Source organism: Danio rerio, chromosome 2 (assembly GCF_049306965.1).
Source record: "Danio rerio strain Tuebingen ecotype United States chromosome 2, GRCz12tu, whole genome shotgun sequence".
Taxonomy (NCBI): Eukaryota; Metazoa; Chordata; class Actinopteri; order Cypriniformes; family Danionidae; genus Danio; species Danio rerio.
The window spans coordinates 21852123-21867032 of record NC_133177.1 but is presented as its reverse complement, the minus strand read 5'-3'; the positions used below and the strand labels follow the sequence as shown (position 1 = coordinate 21867032).

Genomic DNA, 14910 nt, shown 5'->3' with positions numbered 1-14910 from the left:
ACCCTGGGGCCTTTACTGCAAGTCCAAGGATAGAGGTGTACACCTGGTTAGCTTGCTGGGGTCAGAGGCAATAAGATGGATGGCCAGGGGGCACCCTGGGGCCTATACTGCAAGACCAGGGAGAGAAGTGGACCCCTGGGTAGCTTGCTGGGGTCAGAGGCCCCTGGGTGGAGGGCCAGGTGGCAGTTTGGGGCCTCTATTGCAAGTCCAGGAAGATAGGTGGGCCCCTGGGTAGCTTGCTGGGGTCAGAAGCCCCTAGGTGGAGGGCCAGGGAGCACCCTGGGGCCTCTAATGCAAGTCCAGGGAGAGAGGTGGACCCCAGGGTAGCTTGCTGTGGTAAGAGCCCCCTAGGAGGAGGGCCAACGGGCACCCTGGGGCCTATATTGCAAGTCCAGGGAGAGAGATGGACCCCTGGATAGCTTGCTGCGGTCAGAGGCCCCTAGGTGGAGGGCCAAGGGGCACCCTGGGGCCTCTACTGCAAGCACTGGGAGAGTGTTGAACCCCTAGGTAGCTTGCTGGGGTCAGAGGCCCCTAGGAGGAGGGCCAGGGGGCACCCTGGGGCCTATACTGCAAGTCCAGGGAGAGAGGTGGACCATTGGGCAGCTTCCTGCTGTCAGAGGCCACCTGGTGGAGGGCCAGGGGGCACCCTAGGGCCAATACTGCATGTCCAAGGAGAGAGGTGGACCCCAGGGCAGCTTGCTGCGGTCAGAGGCCCCTAGGTGGAGGGCCAGGGGGCACCCTGGGGCCTCTACTGCAAGTCCAGGGAGAGAGGTGGACCCATGGGTAGCTTGCTGAGGTCTGAAGGCCCTAGGTGGAGGGCCAGGGGCACCCTGGGGTTTTTTCTGCAAGTCCAGGGAGAGAGGTAGACCCCTGGGTAGCTTGCTGGGGTCAGAGGCCATAAGTTGGAGGGCCAGGGAGCACCCTGGGGCCCATACTGCAAGTCCAAGGAGATAGCTGGACCCCTGGGTAGCTTGCCAGGGTCAAAGGCCCCTAGGTGGAGGGTCAGGGGGCACCCTGGGGCCTCTACTGCAAGTCCAGAGAGAGAACTGGACCTCAGGGTAGCTTGCTGGGTTCATAGGCCCCTAGGTTGAGGGCAAGGGGGCACCGTGGGTCCTATACTGCAAGTCCAGGGAGAGAGGTGGACCCCTGGGTAGCTTGCTGGGGTCAGAGGGCCCTAGGTGGAGGGCCTGGGGCACCCTGGGGCCTTTACTGCAAGTCCAAGGATAGAGGTGTACACCTGGTTAGCTTGCTGGGGTCAGAGGCAATAAGATGGATGGCCAGGGGGCACCCTGGGGCCTATACTGCAAGACCAGGGAGAGAAGTGGACCCCTGGGTAGCTTGCTGGGGTCAGAGGCCCCTGGGTGGAGGGCCAGGGGGCAGTTTGGGGCCTCTACTGCAAGTCCAGGGAGATAGGTGGGCCCCTGGGTAGCTTGCTGGGGTCAGAAGCCCCTAGGTGGAGGGCCAGGGAGCACCCTGGGGCCTCTAATGCAAGTCCAGGGAGAGAGGTGGACCCCAGGGTAGCTTGCTGTGGTAAGAGCCCCCTAGGAGGAGGGCCAACGGGCACCCTGGACCCTATACTGCAAGTCCAGAGAGAGAGGTGGCCCCTGGGTAGCTTGCTGCTGTCAGAGGCCCCTAGGTGGAGGGCAATGGGTCACCCTGAGACCTATACTGCAAGTCCAGGGAGAGAGGTGGACCCCTGGGTAGCTTGCTGGGGTCAGAGGCCTCTGGGTGGAGAGCCAGGGGGCACACTGGGGCCTATACTGCAAGTCCAGGAAGAGAGGTGGACCCCTGGGTAGCTTGCTGGGGTCAGAGGTCTATAGGTGGCGGGCCAGGGGGCACCCTGAGGCCTATACTGCAAGTCCAGGGAGAGAGGTGGACTCCTGGGTAGCTTGCTGGGGTCAGGGGCCCCTAGGTGGAGGGCAAGGGGTCACCCTGAGACCTATACTGCAAGTCCAGGGATAGAGGTGGACCCCTGGGTAGCTTGCTGGGGTCAGAGGTCTATAGGTGGCGGGCCAGGGGGCACCCTGAGGCCTATACTGCAAGTCCAGGGAGAGAGGTGGACTCCTGGGTAGCTTGCTGGGGTCAGGGGCCCCTAGGTGGAGGGCAAGGGGTCACCCTGAGACCTATACTGCAAGTCCAGGGAGAGAGGTGGACCCCTGGGTAGCTTGCTGGGGTCAGAGGTCTATAGGTGGCGGGCCAGGGGGCACCCTGAGGCCTCTACTGCAAGTCCAGGGAGAGAGGTGAACCCCTGTGTAGCTTGCAAGGGTCAGGGGCCCCTAGGTGGAGGGCAATGGGGCACCCTGGGTCCTTTACTGCAAGTCCAGAGAGAGAGTTGGACCCCTGGGTAGATTGCTGGGGTCAGAAGCCCCTGGGTGGAGGGCCAAGGGGCACCCTAGGGCCTATAATGCATGTCCAAGGAGAGAGGTCTACCCCAGGGCAGCTTGCTGCGGTCAGAGGCCCCTAGGTGGAGGGCCGGGGGGCATCCTGGGGCCTCTACTGCAAGTCCTGGGAGAGTGGTGGACCCCTAAGTAGCTTGCTGGGGTCAGAGGCCCCTAGGTGGAGGGCAAGGGGTCACCCTGAGGCCTATACTGCAAGTCCAGGGAGAGAGGTGGACCCCTGTGTAGCTTGCTGGGGTCAGAGGCCCCTAAGTGAAGGGCCAGGGGGCACCCTAGAGCCTCTACTGCAAGTCTAGGGAGAGAGGTGGACTCCTGGGTAGCTTGCTGGGGACAGAGGCCCCTAAGTGGAGGGACAGGGAGCACCCTCCGGCTTCTAATGCAAGTACAGGGAGAGAGGTGGACCCCTGGGTAGCTTGCTGGGGTCAGAGGCCCCTAGGAGGAGGGCCAGGGGGCACCCTGGGGCCTATACTTCAAGTCCAGGGAGAGAGGTGGACCCCTGGGCAGCTTCCTGCTGTCAGAGGCCCCTTGGTGGAGGGTCAGGGGGCACCCTAGGGACTATACTGCAAGTCCAAGGAGAGAGTTGGACTCCTGGTTAGCTTGCTGAGGTCAGAAGCCCCTAGGAGAAGGACCAGGGGGTACACTGTGTTCTCTACTGCAAGTCCAGGGACTGAGGTGGACCCCTGATAAGCTTGCTGGGGTCAGAGACCCCTAGGTGGAGGGCCAGGGGGTACCCTGTGTCCTCTACTGCAAGTCCAGGGAGCGAGGTGGACCCCTGGAGAGCTTCTTGCTGTCAGAGGCCTCTAGGTGGAGGGCCAGGGGGCACCCTAGGGCCTCTATTGCAAGTCCAGGGAGAGAGGTGGACCCCTGGGCAGCTTCCTGCTGTCAGAGGCCCCTTGGTGGAGGGCCAGGGGGCACCCTTGGGCCTCTACTGCAAGTCCAGGGAGAGAGGTGGACCCTTGGGTACCTTGCTGGGGTCAGAGGCCATAAGGTGGAGGGCCAGGGGGCACTCTTGAGCTTATACTGCAAGTCCAAGGAGAGAGTTGGACCCCTGGCTAACTTGCTGGGGTAAGAAGCCGATAAGTGGAGGGCCAGGGGGCACCCTGGGGTCTCTACTGCAAGTCCAGGGAGAGAGGTGGACCCCTGGGTAGCTTGCTGGGGTCAAAGGCCCTCAGGTGGGGGGCCAGGGGGCACCCTGGGGCCTCTACTGCAAGTCCAGGGAGAGAGGTGGACCCCTGGGTAGCTTACTGGGGTCAGAGGCCGATAAGTGGAGGGCCAGGGGGCACCCTGGGGTCTCTACTGCAAGTCCAGGGAGAGAGGTGGACCCCTGGGTAGCTTGCTGGGGTCAGAGGCCCCTAGGTGGAGGGCAAGGGGTCACCCTGCGGCCTATACTGCAAGTTTAGGGAGAAAAGTGGTCCCAAGGGTAGCTTGCTGGGGTGAGAGGCCCCTGAGTGGAGAGCCAGGGGGCACCCTGGGTCCTATACTGCAAGTCCAGGGAGAGAGGTGGACCCCTGGGTAACTTGTTGGGGTCAGAGGCCCATAGGTGGAGGGCAAGGGGGCACCCTGAGGCCTCTACTGCAAGTCCAGGGAGAGAGGTGGACCGCTGGGTAGCTTGCTGGTGTCAGAGGCCCAAAGGTTGAGGGCAAGCGGCACCCTGGGGCCTATACTGCAAGTCCATGGAGAGAGGTGGACCCCAGGGTAGCTTGCTGTGGTAAGAGGCCCCTATGTTGAGGGCCAGGGGGCACCCTGGGGCATCTACTGCAAGTCCAGGGAGAGAGGTGGACCCCTGGGTAGCTTACTGGGGTCAGAGGCCGATAAGTGGAGGGCCAGGGGGCACCCTGGGGTCTCTACTGCAAGTCCAGGGAGAGAGGTGGACCCCTGGGTAGCTTGCTGGGGTCAGAGGCCCCTAGGTGGAGGGCCAGGGGGCACCCTGGAGCCTCTACTACAAGTCCTGGGAGAGTGGTGGACCCCTAGGTAGCTTGCTGGGGTCAGAGGCCCCTAGGTGGAGGGCAAGGGGTCACCCTTAGGCCTATACTGCAAGTCCAGGGAGAGAGGTGGACCCCTGGGTAGCTTGCTGGGGTCAGAGGCCCATAAGTGGAGGGCCAGGGGGCACCCTGGAGGCTATACTGCAAGTCCAAGGAGAGAGGTGGACCCCTGGGTAGCTTGCTGATGTCAGAGGCCCATAGGTGGAGGGCCAGGGGGAACCCTGGGGTCTCTACTGCAAGTCCAGGGAGAGAGGTGGACCCCTGGGTAGCTTGCTGTGATCAGAGGTCTTTAGGTGGAGGGCCAGGGGGCACCCTGAGGCCTCTACTGCAAGTCCAGGGAGAGAGGTGAACCCCTGTGTAGCTTGCTGGGGTCAGAAGCCCCTAGGTGAAGGACCAGGGGGTACACTGTGTTCTCTACTGCAAGTCCAGGGAATGAGTTGAACCCCTGGGAAGCTTGCTGGGGTCAAAGGCCCTCAGGTGGGGGGCCAGGGGGCACTCTTGGGCTTATACTGCAAGTCCAGGGAAAGAGGTGGACCCCTGGGTAGCTTGCTGGGGTCAGAGGCCCCTGGGTGGAGGGCCAGGGGGCACCGTGCAGCCTATACTGCAAGTCCAGGAAGAGAGGTGGACCCCTGGGTAGCTTGTTGGGGTCTAAGGCCCATAAGTAGAGGGCCAGGGGGCACCATGGAGGCTATACTGCAAGTCCAGGGAGAGAGGTGGACCCCTGGGTAGCTTGCTGGGGTCAGAGGCCCATAGGAGGAGGGCCAGGGGGCACCCTGGGGTCTCTACTGCAAGTCCAGGGAGAGAGGTGGACCCCTGGGTAGCTTGCTGGGGTCAGAGGCCCATAGGTGGAAGGCAATGGGGCACCCTGAGGCCTCTACTGCAAGTCCAGGGAGAGAGGTGGACCCCTGGGTAGCTTGCTGGGGTCAGAGGCCCCTAGGTGGAGGGCAAAGGGACACCCTGGGTCCTTTACTGCAAGTCCAGAGAGATAGCTGGAGCCCTGGGTAGCGTGCTGGGGACAGAGGCCCAAAGGTTAAGGGCAAGGAGCACCCTGGGGCCTATACTGCAAGACCAGGGAGAGAGGTGGACCCCTGGGTAGCTTGCTGGGGTCAGAGGCCCCTAGGTGGAGGGCAAAGGGACACCCTGGGTCCTTTACTGCAAGTCCAGAGAGATAGCTGGAGCCCTGGGTAGCGTGCTGGGGACAGAGGCCCAAAGGTTAAGGGCAAGGAGCACCCTGGGGCCTATACTGCAAGACCAGGGAGAGAGGTGGGCCCCTGGGTAGCTTGCTGGGGTCAGAAGCCCCTAGGTGGAGGGCCAGGGAGCACCCTGGGGCCTCTACTGCAAGTCCAGGGAGAGAGGTGGACCCCAGGGTAGCTTGCTGTGGTAAGAGGCCCCTAGGAGGAGGGCCAACGGGCACCCTGGGGCCTATACTGCAAGTCCAGGGAGAGAGGTGGACCCCTGGGTAGCTTGCTGCGGTCAGAGGCCCCTAGGTGGAGAGCCAGGGGGCACCCTGCGGCCTCTACTGCAAGTCCAGGGAGAGAGGTGGACCCCTGGGTAACTTGCTGGGGTCAGAGGTCTATTGGTGGCGGGCCAGGGGGCACCCTGAGGCCTCTACTGCAAGTCCAGGGAGAGAGGTGAACCCCTGTGTAGCTTGCAAGGGTCAGGGGCCCCTAGGTGGAGGGCAAAGGGGCACCCTGGGTCCTTTACTGCAAGTCCAGAGAGAGAGGTGGACCCCTGGGTAGATTGCTGGGGTCGGAGGCCCCTGGGTGGAGGGCCAAGGGGCACCCTAGGGCCTATAATGCATGTCCAAGGAGAGAGGTGGACCCCAGGGCAGCTTGCTGCGGTCAGAGGCCCCTAGGTGGAGGGCAAGGGGTCACCCTGAGGCCTATACTGCAAGTCCAGGGAGAGAGGTGGACCCCTGTGTAGCTTGCTGGGTCAGAGGCCCCTAAGTGAAGGGCCAGGGGGCACCCTAGAGCCTCTACTGCAAGTCTAGGGAGAGAGGTGGACTCCTGGGTAGCTTGCTGGGGACAGAGGCCCCTAGGTGGAGGGACAGGGAGCACCCTCCGGCTTCTAATGCAAGTACAGGGAGAGAGGTGGACCCCTGGGTAGCTTGCTGGGGTCAAAGGCCCCTAGGAGGAGGGCCAAGGGGCACCCTGGGGCCTATACTGCAAGTCCAGGGAGAGAGGTGGACCCCTGGGCAGCTTCCTGCTGTCAGAGGCCCCTTGGTGGAGGGCCAGGGGGCACCCTAGGGACTATACTGCAAGTCCAAGGAGAGAGTTGGACTCCTCGGTAGCTTGCTGGGGTCAGAAGCCCCTAGGAGAAGGACCAGGGGGTACACTGTGTTCTCTACTGCAAGTCCAGGGAATGAGGTGGACCCCTGATAAGATTGCTGGGGACAGAGGCCCCTAGGTGGAGGGACAGGGAGCACCCTTCGGCCACTATTGCAAGTCCAGGGAGTGAGGTGGACCCCTGGGCAGCTTCCTGCTGTCAGAGGCCCCTTGGTGGAGGGCCAGGGGGCACCCTAGGGCCTATACTGCAAGTCCAAGGAGAGAGTAGGACTCCTGGGTAGCTTGCTGGGGTCAGAAGTGACGACCCCAGAAGTGATGCTCGAGTGACGTCACTGGCGTCACTGTCTCCGTTCGGTCACACACTGTGTGCTTGAAGTTTGGACTTGCTATTTACTCGCAATTTAAATCTTAATCATTAAATTCTTCCTCATTCGCTAAGTATTTGTCTCTCCTACTTAGGGTGACCAAACCCTTAATACATTTATACAAACAAAGCTGCTTTAAAAACGGTCTGTCCCTCGAGCATCCGCCTGTTGTTTGTAGCTTTAGCCTGCTAGCGCCGCTGGTCAGCTAAAGCTACCGACCTCTTTAACCATACACTTTTGACTTACTGGCTTTGCTCTTTACCCCGTAAAATGTCGCTTCCGTCTCTGTCCTTGTGTGCAGGAGAAGCATCGATGGAGGCGTTGGAGCTGGAGCTGGAAGAAGTGGAGTCCCAGATCCGTGCGCTGGTGGTAAGACGGTCGCGGCTACGGGAACGGCTTCTAGCCGTACCTAATGCTAAGGCCGTCTCATCACCTAAGGTACGTGGAAATTACAACCACATCATTCCCTCTACCTCAACCCCGCGTCCTTCTCTGTCCAGGCCCAGCGCACCCGGGGCGCGGCTCAGCCAGGCGTCGTTCACGCCGACACCCGGCTACCACGGCGCCTGGGTGCAGCCGCGCAAGGTGCTTCCCAGATCCCGGGGCAGAACGTCTCCGCCTGTGTTCGAGATCTCCACGGAGAACCGCTTCTCCCCTCTCCGCGAGTCGGGTCCCGATGTGGCCATCATCGGTGACTCGATCGTTCGTCACGTCCGTGCCGCCTCCTCAAAAGGTAATAAAGTACGTACTTTCTGCTTTCCTGGTGCCCGTGTGAAAAATATTTCTACACAGATTCCAACCATCCTGGGCGCTGCCGAGAGCCCTGGTGCCGTTGTCCTCCACGTGGGGACAAACGACACCGGGCTCCGGCAGTCGGAGATCCTGAAGAAGGACTTCAGGAGCCTGATCGAGACGGTTCGACGCACCTCGCCCGCCACGCAGATCATCGTTTCTGGGCCGCTTCCTACCTACCGCCGAGGAAATGAAAGGTTCAGTAGACTTTTAGCTTTGAATGAATGGCTAATAACATGGTGTAAAGAACAAAAATTGCTCTTTGCTAATAACTGGAATCTTTTCTGGGAGCGTCCTAGGCTGTTCCGTCCTGACGGCCTGCACCCCAGTCGAGCCGGAGCTGAACTCCTGTCGGACAACATCTCCAGACTACTTCGCACCATCTGACTAGCAGGTAAAAATTCACAAAATTCACACAATAGCCACCTAGACTCTTGTTCACCCCACTTAAACATCAGTAACGCATATCTGGCGAATCCTATAGAGACTGTGTCTGTTCCTCGTATTATTAGATTAAGAAATAAACGTACTGTGTGCTCCAGGAAAAATCTAGTAAGAATCAAACCAGAAAAACCAGTAGAAAGTGAAAATACAAATTTCGTAAAACTTGGTCTCCTAAACATCAGGTCACTTGCACCTAAAGCACTTATCATTAATGAAATAATAACAGAAAACAATCTTAATGCACTCTGTCTCACTGAAACCTGGCTGAAACAAAATGACTATATTAGCTTAAATGAAGCAACTCCTCCAGGATTCTTATATAAACATGAGGCTCGTCAAACTGGTCGTGGTGGTGGAGTTGCATCAATCTTTAGTGATTTCCTTAATATTAAACAGAGAAACGGACTTATGTTTAGCTCCTTTGAAGTATTATCGCTTAATGTTCAGCTTCCAGATACTATACAAAAACCTATGTTATCTCTCGCTTTAATCACCATATATAGACCCCCAGGACCCTATGTCAAATTTCTAAAAGAATTTTCTGATTTTATTTCTGACTTACTAGTCAAAACTGATAAAATGCTAATTGTAGGTGACTTTAACATCCACATAGATGACGCTAATGATACATTAGGGCTCGCGTTTATGGATTTAATACACTCACTTGGGATAAAGCAAAACGTTGTGGGTCCAACCCATCGCTTAAAGCATACATTAGATCTAATTCTGTCTTATGGAATCGAGGTTATTGACGTAGACATTATACCACAAAGTGATGATATTACAGATCACTACCTCTTACTATATAAGCTATGTTTACCTGAAATCAGCAAACCCGCTCCAATACTCCGCCCTAGTAGAACTATTGTTCCGTCAACTAAAGATGAATTTATAAATAACTTACCTGATCTCTCTCTATTTCGTAATGCACCCGCAAACTCAAATGATCTTGATGTAGTAACCAGCAGTATGGATGCCATCTTTACTAGCACACTAAATACTGTGGCACCCATAAAATTAAAAAAGGCTAGAGAGATTAAAACTATACCATGGTATAATAGTCATACTCGTGCGCTCAAAACAGCAACCCGCGCCCTGGAACGTAAATGGAAAAAAACTAATTTAGAGGTCTTTAGAATTGCGTACAAAGACAGTATGTCCAGCTATAGGAGGGCTCTAAAATCTGCCAGGACCGAGCACCTGCGCAAACTGATAGAAAATAATCATAACAATCCTAGATTTTTATTTAACACCATCTCTAAATTAGCAAATAATCGGTCATCCTTGGAACAAACTACTCCACCGCAAATTAGTAGTGATGACTTCATGAATTTTTTCAGTAATAAAATAGAAGTTTCTGCACCGGCTTATACTCCAAATCCTGTAAATATTTCATTAAATCATAATAATAACCTACACTGCTTCAAAATCATAGAACATGAAGAGTTAGTGAAAATTATAAATAGCTCTAAACCAGCTACGTGTATGCTGGACTCAATTCCAACAAAATTACTGAAAGAGCTGCTACCTGCTATAGGAGAACCTCTTCTTAACATTATCAACTCTTCTTTATCTATAGGCCATGTTCCAAACTCTTACAAGCTAGCTGTTATTAAGCCTATTATTAAGAAACCGCAACTAGACACCAACAACTTAGCTAACTATAGGCCTATTTCAAATCTTCCATTTATGTCTAAAATACTAGAAAAAGTTGTTTCCACTCAATTATGCTCTTTTCTGCAGACGAACAATATTTTTGAAGTGTTTCAGTCAGGTTTCAGGGCTCACCACAGTACAGAAACCGCCTTAGTGAAAATAACCAACGATTTACTCTTAGCTGCTGACCGAGGGTGCGTCTCGCTATTAGTTTTACTCGATCTTAGTGCGGCATTTGATACCATTGACCACAATATCCTCATAAATCGCTTAAAGTCTACAGGTGTCCAGGGACAGGCTCTACAATGGTTTAAGTCATACTTAACTGACCGCTACCAGTTTGTAAATCTTAATGGACAGCCTTCACAAATCTGCCCAGTAAAGTATGGGGTGCCTCAAGGATCAGTTTTAGGCCCTTTACTGTTTACAATTTACATGCTACCTATGGGAGACATTATTAGAAGACATGGGATCAGCTTTCACTGCTATGCAGATGATACTCAATTATATATTTCCACTAAACCTGACGAGACGTCTGAACTTTCTAAACTAACTGAGTGTATCAAAGACATCAAAGACTGGATGACCAACAATTTTCTTCTCTTAAACTCAGACAAAACAGAATTATTACTTATTGGGCCTAAATCTTGCACACAGCAGATCTCGCAACTCAATTTACAATTAGAGGGATACAAAGTTAGCTTTAGCTCTACTATAAAAGATCTGGGTGTCATATTAGACAGCAATCTAACTTTTAAAAACCATATATCCCATGTCACAAAAACTGCCTTCTTTCATCTGAGAAATATCGCTAAATTACGAAATATGCTATCCATCTCAGATGCAGAAAAGCTAGTCCATGCTTTTATGACTTCGAGACTGGATTACTGTAATGCTCTATTTGCTGGCTGCCCAGCATCCTCTATTAACAAACTTCAATTAGTACAAAATGCAGCAGCCAGAGTTCTGACCAGGTCTAGAAAATATGATCATATAACCCCAATTTTATCCTCCTTACACTGGCTGCCTGTTAAATTTCGTATTGAATTTAAAATATTACTTCTCACCTATAAAGCTCTAAATAATCTAGCTCCTGTTTATCTAACCAACCTTCTGTCTCGCTACGAACCAACTCGCTCCTTAAGATCTCAAAATTCAGGGCTTCTGGTAGTACCTAGAATAGCAAAATCAAGTAAAGGAGGTCGAGCCTTCTCTTTCATGGCTCCTACACTCTGGAATAGCCTTCCTGGTAATGTCCGAGGCTCAGACACACTCTCCCAGTTCAAAACTAGATTAAAGACCTATCTGTTTAGTAAAGCATACACTCAGTGCATCACCTAGCAGGTTCCACACTGGCTTCTACATCTTGCTTATATACACTATGAACAGCAGCTACGCTAATTATTCTCTTTATTCTCTATTTTCACCTGGGGATACTCATCCCGAGGTCCTCAGATTAGGCGGAGTCACTGATTGGATCCAAGACCAGCGACGTGATGATCCCAAGGATTCCATATCCGGGACCAGGCCATATCCTGAGCTGCTGCTGCGCTGATGGTCGTGGGGAGTGGAGAACATGAGTCTGATTCCAGCGACGCTCCAGGGACAGACGAGTCTTCATTGAGGCCATCTTCCAGCATAAACCACGGCGAATGAAGTTCTGCACAAGACTTTTGGCCAGCGGAGAAATTAAAATGGTCGTGCCCAACTGAGTCTGGTTCTCTCAAGGTTTTTTTTCTTCACTCCCATCAGGTGAAGTTTTTTTTCCCTCTCCGCTGTCGCCACTGCCTCGCATGGTTCAGGATTGGTAGAGCTACGCATCGTTGAATTTGCTCTTCAGTGTTTGAACTCTCAGTAATGATTAAATCACACTGAACAGAGCTAAACTGAACTGAACTGAACTTAAACACTAAAACCTGAACCACACTGTTCCAGTTACTATGACCATTTATGTGAAGCTGCTTTGACACAATCTACATTGTAAAAGCGCTATACAAATAAAGCTGAATTGAATTGAATTGAGAAGCCCCTAGGTGAAGGACCAGGGGGTACACTGTGTTCTCTACTGCCCCCTCTATTGCAAGTCCAGGGAATGAGGAAAACCCCTGAGAAGCTTGCTGGGGTCAAAGGCCCTCACGTGGTGGGCCAGGGGGCACTCTTGGGCCTATACTGCAAGTCCAGGGAGAGAGGTGGACCCCTGGGTAGGTTGCAGGGGTCAGAGGCCACTAGGTGGAGGGCCAGGGGGCACCCTGGGGCATCTACTGCAAGCCAGGGAGAGAGGTGGACCCCTGGGCAGCTTCCTGCTGTCAGAGGCCCCTTGGTGGAGGGCCAGGGGGCACCCTAGGGCCTATACTGCAAGTCCAAGGAGAGAGTTGGACTCCTGGGTAGCTTGCTGGGGTCAGAAGCCCCTAGGTGAAGGACCAGGGGGTACACTGTGTTCTCTACTGCCCCCTCTATTGCAAGTCCAGGGAATGAGGAAAACCCCTGAGAAGCTTGCTGGGGTCAAAGGCCCTCACGTGGTGGGCCAGGGGGCACTCTTGGGCCTATACTGCAAGTCCAGGGAGAGAGGTGGTCCCCTGGGTAGGTTGCAGGGGTCAGAGGCCACTAGGTGGAGGGCGGGGGGCACCCTGGGGCATCTACTGCAAGCCAGGGAGAGAGGTGTACCCCTGGGCAGCTTCCTGCTGTCAGAGGCCCCTTGGTGGAGGGCCAGGGGGCACCCTAGGGCCTATACTGCAAGTCCAAGGAGAGAGTTGGACTCCTGGGTAGCTTGCTGGGGTCAGAAGCCCCTAGGTGAAGGACCAGGGGGTACACTGTGTTCTCTACTGCAAGTCCAGGGAATGAGGAAAACCCCTGAGAAGCTTGCTGGGGTCAAAGGCCCTCACGTGGTGGGCCAGGGAGCACTCTTGGGCCTATACTGCAAGTCCAGGGAGAGAGGTGGACCCCTGGGTAGCTTGCAGGGGTCAGAGGCCACTAGGTGGAGGGCCAGGGGGCACCCTGGGGCATCTACTGCAAGCCAGGGAGAGAGGTGGACCCCTGGGCAGCTTCCTGCTGTCAGAGGCCCCTAAGTGGAGGGCCAGGGGGCACCCTAGAAACTCTACTGCAAGTCCAGGGAGAGAGGTGGGCCACTGGGTAGCTTGCTGGGGTCAGAGGCCTCTAAGTGGAGGGCCAGGGGGCACCCTGGAGGCTATACTGCAAGTCCAGGGAGAGAGGTGGAGCCCTGGGTAGCTTGCTGGGGTCAGAGGCACATAGGTGGAGAGCCAAGAGGCACCCTGAGGCCTCTACTGCAAGTCCAGGGAGACAGGTGGACCCAAGGGTAGCTTGCTGGGGTAAGAGGCCCCTAGGTGGAGGGCCAAGGGGCACACTGGGGCCTATACTGCAAGTCCTGGGAGAGAGGTGGACCCCTGTGTAGCTTGCTGGGGTCAGAGGCCCCTAGGTGGAGGGCCAGGGAGCACCCTGGGGCCTCTACTGCAAGTCCAGGGAGAGAGGTGGACCCCTGGGTAGCTTGCTGGGGTCAGAGGCCCCTAGGTGGAGGTCCAGGGGGCACCCTGGGGCCTCTACTGCAAGTCCAGGGAGAGAGGTGGACCCCTGGGTAGCTTGCTAGGGTCAGAGGCACCTAGGAAAAGGGCCAGATGCACCCTATGGCCTCTACTGCAAGTCCAGGGAGTGAGGTGGACCCCTGGGTAGCTTGCTGGGGTCACAAACCCCTATCTGGAGGGCCAGGGAGCACCCTGGGGCCTCTACTGCAAGTCCAGGGAGAGAGGTGGACCCATGGGTAGCTTGCTGAGGTCTGAAGGCCCTAGGTGGAGGGCCAGGGGCACCCTGGGGTTTTTTCTGCAAGTCAAGGGAGAAAGGTAGACCCCTGGGTAGCTTGCTGGGGTCAGAGGCCATAAGTTGGAGGGCCAGGGAGCACCCTGGGGCCCATACTGCAAGTCCAAGGAGATAGGTGGACCCCTGGGTAGCTTGCCAGGGTCAAAGGCCCATAGATGAAGGGCCACGGGGCACCGTGAGGCATCTGCTGCAAGTCCATGGAGACAGGTGGACCCCAGGGTAGCTTGCTGGGGACAGAGGCCCATAGGTGGAGGGTCAGGGGGCACCCTGGGGCCTCTACTGCAAGTCCAGAGAGAGAACTGGACCTCAGGGTAGCTTGCTGGGGTCATAGGCCCCTAGGTTGAGGGCAAGGGGGCACCGTGGGGCCTATACTGCAAGTCCAAGGAGAGAGGTGGACCCCTGGGTAGCTTGCTGGGGTCAGAGGGCCCTAGGTGGAGGGCCTGGGGCACCCTGGGGCCTTTACTGCAAGTCCAAGGATAGAGGTGTACACCTGGTTAGCTTGCTGGGGTCAGAGGCAATAAGATGGATGGCCAGGGGGCACCCTGGGGCCTATACTGCAAGACCAGGGAGAGAAGTGGACCCCTGGGTAGCTTGCTGGGGTCAGAGGCCCCTGGGTGGAGGGCCAGGGGGCAGTTTGGGGCCTATACTGCAAGTCCAGGGAGAGAGGTGGATCCCTGGGTAGCTTGCTGGGGTCAGAGGCACCTAGGTGAAGAGCCAGATGCACCCTAGGGCCTCTACTGCAAGTCCAGGGAGATAGGTGGGCCCCTGGGTAGCTTGCTGGGGTCAGAAGCCCCTAGGTGGAGGGCCAGGGAGCACCCTGGGGCCTCTAATGCAAGTCCAGGGAGAGAGGTGGACCCCAGGGTAGCTTGCTGTGGTAAGAGCCCCCTAGGAGGAGGGCCAACGGGCACCCTGGGGCCTATATTGCAAGTCCAGGGAGAGAGATGGATCCCTGGATAGCTTGCTGCGGTCAGAGGCCCCTAGGTGGAGGGCCAAGGGGCACCCTGGGGCCTCTACTGCAAGCACTGGGAGAGTGGTGAACCCCTAGGTAGCTTGCTGGGGTCAGAGGCCCCTAGGAGGAGGGCCAGGGGGCACCCTGGGGCCTATACTGCAAGTCCAGGGAGAGAGGTGGACCCCTGGGCAGCTTCCTGCTGTCAGAGGCCCC

The 14910-nt window shown here is 56.1% G+C and overlaps 1 protein-coding gene across 10 annotated transcripts; it reads left to right on the top strand.

Moving 5' to 3' along the window:
• The first annotated feature begins 6988 nt into the window (after nt 1-6988).
• Nucleotides 6989-11799, top strand: LOC141378036 (uncharacterized). 10 transcript variants are annotated; one of them, XM_073924628.1, is made up of 4 exons: nt 6989-7172; nt 7330-8017; nt 8120-8214; nt 11376-11799. In XM_073924628.1, exons 2-3 carry the CDS (start codon nt 7341-7343, stop codon nt 8205-8207), a joined length of 765 nt encoding a protein of 254 aa, XP_073780729.1. In that variant the 5' UTR covers nt 6989-7172; nt 7330-7340; the 3' UTR covers nt 8208-8214; nt 11376-11799. The 10 variants fall into 10 exon arrangements, with proteins under 10 accessions (XP_073780729.1, XP_073780723.1, XP_073780718.1 ...); XM_073924622.1 differs by having other exon boundaries at nt 11368-11799; XM_073924617.1 differs by lacking the exon at nt 11376-11799 and having other exon boundaries at nt 8120-8925.
• Nucleotides 11800-14910: the final 3111 nt, after the last annotated feature.